The 7,707-nt window shown below is 46.2% G+C and overlaps 1 protein-coding gene across 1 annotated transcript in view; it reads left to right on the top strand.

Moving 5' to 3' along the window:
• The window catches only part of YBX3 (Y-box binding protein 3), a 36,598-nt gene extending 29,125 nt beyond the window's left edge, over window positions 1–7,473 (top strand). The window contains 4 exon segments of the mRNA XM_038405699.2: window positions 520–614; window positions 3,691–3,862; window positions 4,594–4,694; window positions 6,927–7,473. Of these exon segments, the coding sequence (XP_038261627.2) occupies window positions 520–614; window positions 3,691–3,862; window positions 4,594–4,659 (333 nt within the window). The 3' untranslated portion in view covers window positions 4,660–4,694; window positions 6,927–7,473.
• Window positions 7,474–7,707: the final 234 nt, after the last annotated feature.

The following is a 7,707-nucleotide window of genomic DNA, read 5'->3' on the forward strand; positions in this document are numbered from 1 at the left end:
GGAATTGCCATACAGACCACTGGTCCATCTGCCCTGATATCTTGCTCCTGACAGTTCTGCTTTTTGGTCCATATAGTCCAGTATACTGCCTCGAATATTAGATTTTCCTTCAATTCCAAAAAAGGAAAAACCCCTGTAATGCACTGGGCTAATTGTATAATGCTTTGAAAGCTTCTGTCCCCTGCAAGTGATTATTTTGCACCTTGAAGTATGAGTTCTCAGTTCCTTTAATGGACAAAGTTGTACAGTCTTTTTTTAAAAAAAACTTGCCATATTTGTTAACTGATGCCCTGCAGCAGTGAGTTGCACAGGTCAGCCAAATGGAGCATGAATATACATTACCTTCGATTTTGTTCTAAATTTACTGGCTATTTAATTTTACCACGTTCCCCTTTGTTCTCATATCATGTCCTGTGATCAGAAGAGGAAGGACTAGCTGGCTTTCACTCCAACCGTCTGTAGTTTAGAAATCCTCCCATCAGCTGCCAACATGTCCATAATCCTTTTATTTGGTCTTAGGGTGGTGATGGGGAAATCAAGGATGGGGTCCCAGAAGGAGCACAGCTTCATCAGCAAATCCATCGGAATCCCTCCTATCGCGCGCGCTATCGCAGGTATGTACCATACACCCTTCCCTATCCAAGCTACTATTGGATTGAAGCTGTCACAGTGCCTATATAGTACCCAAGAACATTTTGGTACAGAGTCCCCAGAACTCAAAATACTTTACAAAGATTTGTGTGTAAAAAGGATTCTCGCCATTTTACAGAGGGGAAGCTGAAGGAGGGGTGATGGGACTTGCCTGCGAGTATGTGTGTGTGGAACTAGGGTATGTGATTCCCTGTCCTCTTCCCAAGTTTCTGGTGTCTCAACAATTGGCAACATTGTGAAATTTGTCACACATTACCTGTTCTCCTGTATGTCTATACTGCGCCAAAAAAACCAAACAATAGCAAATCTCGGGCTGGTGACCGGGTTCTGAGACCCTACACCTGTGCTGGGTTTCAGAGCTGGGCTCCAGCCCAAGCTGGAACAACTACACTTGTGGTTTTTGTGTGGGGTGTTTTTTTTTTTTTAAAGCCCTGTAGTGTGAGCTCCACAAGCTAGAGTCAGTTGACCTGGGCTCTAAAATTTGCTGACTGGGTTTTTTGCAGTGTAGACAGACTATTGAGTCTTACCCTTCAAGACCTATAAGGACAGTTAGAGTCCTGATTTTAATCAGAGCATTGCAATTACTCTGTAGTATCCTGCTGTTTGGACACTTTCTGCAGGAACTGGGGGGGTTGGCTAGGTTTGATGGAGGACCTCAAGATTAAGGACTTGTCTGCATAGGAAATAGCTATTCCACAACAGTTTTCTAGTGTGTACACTTATTCCAAACTGAGTGCCTTCATGTGGTTTAGCTTAATCCACTTCCAAGTCTTAAATTAAGTCCACTTGAATTAAGCTAAACTGCACAAAGGCACTCTTACTGTGGAATAAGAGTTTGGCATAGCTATTGTGCTTTAGATTCACACTTCAGCTTATTCCACAGTGTCTTCCCTGTCTAGGCAAGCCTAAGGGCTTGGCTGCACTTGCGAGTTAGAGCGCATTAAAGCAGCCCTGGGTGTCCTAGCTCACTACCCATCCACGCTGCCAAGGCACATAGAGCGCTCTGACTCCATGGCTAGACTACTCCTGGTACTCTACCTCAGTGAGAAGATTAACTCTTGTTGCGCCTTGGCTGAAACGCCTGGGTGTCAGTGTGAACGAGGTGTTGCATTGCTGTGCTCTGATAGGCCTCCGGAAACATCCCATAATCCCCTTAAGTAAAGTGGCCACTCTTCTCATTGTTTTGAACTCGCTGTAGGAATGCGGATGTGCCCTTTGAAAGCTCTGTTTCTGACAGCCGGCTGCTTATCTGCTCCGAGACAAAGCAACCATTACTGTGGAATGCTGTGTGTGTGTGTGTGTGTGTGTGTGTGTGTGAGAGAGAGAGAGGTGGGGTCTGAATTTACAAGACAGCATGCTGACATGCTCTCAGCCCCCCCAAAAACCCACTCTCTCTCCCCCCCACATACACACAACACACTCCCTTTCATACTCCACCCCTCCCCACCCCCATTTGAAAAGCACATTGCAGCCACTTGTATACTGGGATAGCTACCACAATGCACTGCTCTTCCTGGCCATTGCAAGAGCTGCTAATGTGGCCAAGTCAGTGTGCTTGTAGCTATCAGTGTGGACAGATTGCAGCACTTTCCCTACTGTGCTCTCCAGAGGCTGGTTTAACTCCAAGCGCTCTACGTCTGCAAGTGTAGCCATTCCCTAAGTTTGTTGAATGCTCAAGATGACTGACTGGGGGCAGGATTAAAGGAGAGTATTGCAGAGTTATTCTTGCCATTCCTGTAAGAAAATGTGCTTTTAAAAGGGTGGGGACTCATCAGACTGCTTTTGGGAGAGGTTAGAGAACTTCTCCCTCCCTCCCCAGAAAACAAAATGACTGGTTAGATGTCTGGGATAAAAATAAAACAGTGACAGGTCAGGTGGATTTCACATGAGCGCTGGTGCCTTCCAACAGCAAGTTCATGGACTGTCTTTGGGTTACATGTTTTACATCCTCCACTGGCAATATAGGATTGTTCCCTTCACTCGGCAGGAAATTCTCCAGTCCTAGTGTTAAATGACTCACAATGGAGCTTCCACCACGTCGGTTGAGGAGATCTCTGACCTCTTTTTGGTTTCATGAGTAGGAATGGTACAACAAACAGGTTTGGGTAAAATCAGGACTTGCCTAATTTTCATCCAAGGCTTGAACCTGGAAACCACCAAACTTTTTTTGAGACTTGGCCCCACTTCTAATGAACTAAGCCCCTCCAATTTGAAAGGACCATTCAGATGCTTGTCCTGGATGTGTCTCATTCATCCCACAAAGAGGGCACGAATGGTGAGTGTGAGATAAGAGACCCTGAACTGCATTCATCTGGAGTAAGGTCAGATCTTCTGCTCAGCTGTAATGACTCCACATTCTACACACAGACTCTGCATAATCACACTCATTCTGTTAGAACTGGGACTAGAATCATTATCCTTTTAGTGCCAGAAACACAAGCCTTGCGCACCTGGACTAATAATAAGTCCCATATCCTCTCTGTGCGCTCCTCCTATGGGGATGACATCACTCACTTGTACATTTGAAGCCAGTGAGTTACATACTGTTTTCTGTGTGAGATCAGTGGGCAGGATTTTGCCTTGCTGTAAATCCAGAGTGACTGAGGCTTTGCTGTTAAACCTCTATTTTTGGAAAGCTGTATTGGCCCCTAGTTCCTATGGTGAGGGTCAGGATAGCGCTGAAGCCATGTAACTAATGGAAACTGGGTGGTGGGCAGTAAGTTTTTTGGTCACCGTTTTCAATTGTATTGGCTTGATCCTCTCCAAAAGTGTTTTTGTAGGGTAGGAAAGGAAGCCTACAAGGGGTTGCAGTGGGTATCTTGTCCTTTTGTTGTTGCAGGGAGATAGATTGGATGAATTCATGGGTCCGAACTATCACTAATTCACAGCTGAACCCAGTTAAAGTTTGGTCTGCTGGAGTTGAAAGGAAACTTGTTTGAGATGACTCTTACCACTTGGGGAGGTTATACTGGTAGCAATTACTGATTTTTTTTTTTTTTTTTTTAAATACCTATTTTCTCTGTATCTCCTCCTATTCAGGGGACCTCCACGTCCACGCCCTGCACCAGTGGTCGGAGAGGCTGAAAACAAGGAGAACCAGCACGAGGCTAATGCTATGAGCCAGCAGCCATCTCGTCGTGGATACCGTCGCCCATACAATTATCGGCGACGACCCCGCCCGCCCAATGCTCCATCCCAAGATGGCAATGAGGTGAGAGCATCCCTGGCAATGGGGAGAGGTATATTGAGTTCTGGGACTGGTGCTGCAACATGCATACCTGACAGCTCTGTAGCTATTAGCTTCCCTCACCTGCTGCCCGTGTCCCTAACCCTGTGCTGGAAGGCGTGGGCAGGGGATGTCGTAGGTAAGTGTTGAGTCTGCCAAAACTGGTGCTAATTGTGAGGGTGGTTGTATTTGATATGATCACCTGTCCTACTAGAAACTTGCTCAAGAACCAACTCATTTCACACAGGATGCTAAACAGCCATCAGATGGGAATAACTGTTGGCCATTCCTGAACTGGATCCAGTGTCCTTGAGGTGATGGAACTCCATTGCCTTTCCCCACTCCCTCTGAGCCATCCATCTCTCTTCAAACAGGGTCTGTATTGGAATCAGTGCCCTGGAGGTGAAGGCTCCAAATCTCATTCCTTGATTGTTTTGAACCAGTCAGTCCCAATGACCTAGTTGCAGAGTCCAGCAAGAAGCTTAGCGATGAAAGGCTCTGAGTCTCATTCCCCAAACCACATGAAACAGCTGATCTCCTTCCATGCTGGAGCTGAATTGGAAGTAGTGTGCTAAAGGCAAAACTCTACTATGCTCAAAGTTTGAGGATTCATTTTTCTTGAGATTTCCAAGCCTCAATTATTGATACTAATACTGAATAGAAGAAGGGGCTGGAAATCATCACTTTGCCTATTCCATGCAACTATGTTCTTTCAGACCAAGGTGGCCGAAATACCTGCTGAGAACCCTGCTCCAGTGACCGAGCAGAGCAGTGCTGAATAATGTCCGGCTCCCGAGGCACCTTTACCATCCCTCAGGTAAGGAATATAGGAAAATCCAGAGTTTGAGTGAAATTTTCTCCTTCGCTCTATGGCATTGGTTACCAACCAGTTGATCCTAGAGGATCTTCCAGTCGATCGTGATCTCCGGCAGGGCTGCCGCTAAGACAGGCTCCCTGTCTGCTCCAGCCACACGCTGCTCTCGGAAGCAGCCAACACAGCCATGGAGGCAGCGTGGGGCCAGGGGTCTCCCTCTGCGCACTGCTCCTGCCTGCAAGCATCGCCCCTGCAGTTCCCATTGACCGGGAATGGGGAGCTGTGGCCAATGGGAGCTGTGGGGGCGGTGCTTGCAAAGAGGGACCGTGCACAGAGTCATGTGCCACCCACCCCGGGGGGCAGCAGAGACACGCTGGCCCCTTCCGGAAGCAGCGTGGGGCTGGAGCAGACAGGGAGCCTGCCTTAGCAGTAGCTACGCTGCACCGCCAACCAAGAGCCGCTAGAGGTAAGTGGTGCCTGGTGGGAGGCCACACCCCAGCCCTGACCCCCTTCCCAGAGCCTGCACTCCCACCCCCTGCCCCAGGCTCAACCCAGAGCCTCCTCCCACACTGCAAACCCCTCAGTCCCAGCCCAGAGCCCATACTGCCTCCTGAACCCCAACCCCAGCCTTGTGAAAGTGAGTGAGGATGGGAGAGTGAGTGACAGAGTGTGTGGGGAATGGAGTGAGTGAGGCAGGGCATTGGGGAAGGGGCAGGGCCTCGGGGATGGGGCAGGGCAGATCCTGGGTTGCACTTAAATTCAAAAAGAGATCTTGGGCGTAAAAATGTTAGAGACCACTGCTCTGTGGTCTAATAATTAGCAGGCCACTACCATCTTAATTTCCCCTTTGCACATTGACAGGGCTGTCTATCTCCATGATAGGCTCACAAAAGTCACCTGACAATATCCTCTCAGACACTGCAGATGGAGGGAGTTGGGTTTATTTGATGGCAGCCATGGAGCCTTGGGCACAGAAATTATATTCCATAGCACAGAAATGATTCTCAAATCTTCAGCAGTTCCCTTAGCTGTGTGTGCAGGGTCCCCTGCCCCAATCCCAGAGACCTTTGTAGGTGGAGATTTCCTTTTCTTGGCATTTGAAGTCCAACCTGCTCATCCTTATTTTTCATTTTTTTTTCCCCTCCCTAAAAATTATTTTTCTCTGTTTTTTTTGGGGTCTGCCTCCATGCTCATATCCAACCCATGCTTCATCTAGGACTTGGGTATGGGTGGAAGACCAGACATTAGGACTAGGGGAGAGGAACATGGCTGCAAGAGAGTCTATTCTGGGATGAAGTCTATCAGGAGCAATCCTGAAGATTTTACTTGGAGCTCAGCCTTGGGGCCAGGTGACAGCCTGGCATAACTCCGTTGATACCAAAGGAATTGCATCAGAGATGGATTAGGGCCCCTGATATTTAAAGGCCTGTGTACCATAATTGCATAACATGAGGCCATGATTTTCTTCCTATCCATACAAGGAATATCAAACTGTTTTATGATTGTATTGAGATACAACTGTGTTAATCACACTGTTCCAGTAAAGTCAGTTTTCCATTAGACAATTTTTAGATGATATGCATAAGACTCAACAGTATCTTTGTAACTAGGTCATGAGACACGCAGCTGAGACAAACCTGGGTGAGCTGTGTCCATACATGAGCATTTTTCATGACGCAGCCATGTGTCAATGGTGTTTGTGTCTGTACTTGCTACACTAGCTCACTGTGTTTGCTAGTGCATTTTGGGAATATCTGGTACTGTTGCAGAGCACCTCAGCAGGGGGCAGCGTGCCTGGCGGACATGCACATAGAGCAACACCAGCAACTTGGAATGCAGTGCACTGCAAGATGACCACGTCCTCAAAGTTCTTGGAGGAGGGTGGCCCAACTGGTTATACAAGCATTGTTGGGAAGTGGGGGTCCTGTCTACATTGCAAAATAAGTGAGATTTAACTGGTTACAAGTAGACAATCATGTTCCAGACAAGGTCACTGAGAGGGGAAGCACACTGTGACTGGTCACAGCTACTAACAATGTTGTACAAGGATAAAAGCTGTTCTTAGAGCCAATAGTCTTACAGGTTTATTGTTTTATACCACATTCCTTGCTGTTGTAGCTACAAACTTGGTTAAAAGTTAGTGGAGACAAGTTTAGGAGTTAATGGAGTGGGGGAGGGGGGATATTTGAAGAATTAAATAAAGAAATCACTTGTTTGATTTGACCTTTTCTACAGGTGTCCTAAAGTGTAATTACAAAAATAACACCAAAGAAAGATCCAAGCAATAAAATGAAAACAAGTGACAAAAACAATGAAGATTTGAAACATCGGAACTTAAGAGAAATAAAAAATATACCAGCAGCCGAGATCCAGGGAACGCCTGCAACAGACGCATAGAGAGAGAGAGTCAGAGCGACCTCCCCAGCTTCCATGGCAACTGCGGGGATTTTTAAAATGTCACCATTTCGCTATTATATATATTTTTTTCCCCTCCAGTTTTTCTTTTGGTACCAAATTAAGAAAAGAGAAGGTGGGGGGGAAAACCCCAACCAAAGACATGAAATTTTAAGTCAAAAGCTTTTTTACTGGACGCTGGTGCTAAAACCTCCCAGGTGTGATGAGGGATTTTTTGTTTGTTTTTGTGCCAGTCCTGCTTAATTTCAGGACACGGGGAGGAGAAATTTCTGCTTTCCTTTGTAAGATCTAGAAGAAAATGTGCAGTGTGGGTGACGTTCCTCACAAATAAAAGTGATTTAACTTCCAAAAAACAAAACAAATGAAAAAGTGATTTTAACTTCCAAAAAACAAAACAAATGAAAGGTAGAAGTGTCTCTTCCATGAATACTTTTAAAACAGCTGAACTACTGTACTTTGATCTTTCAGCACTTAGATAACAAAATGATAGCTGCTCTTATGAATACACTTGATTTGTTTACAGTGCCCAAAAGCATGCTGGACACTACAGAAAAATTCAGACACGCTTGTGTTGTGTCAACTTTGTGCCAACACAGACAGT

This window comes from Dermochelys coriacea, chromosome 1 (genome assembly GCF_009764565.3).
Source record: "Dermochelys coriacea isolate rDerCor1 chromosome 1, rDerCor1.pri.v4, whole genome shotgun sequence".
NCBI classification, from domain to species: Eukaryota; Metazoa; Chordata; order Testudines; family Dermochelyidae; genus Dermochelys; species Dermochelys coriacea.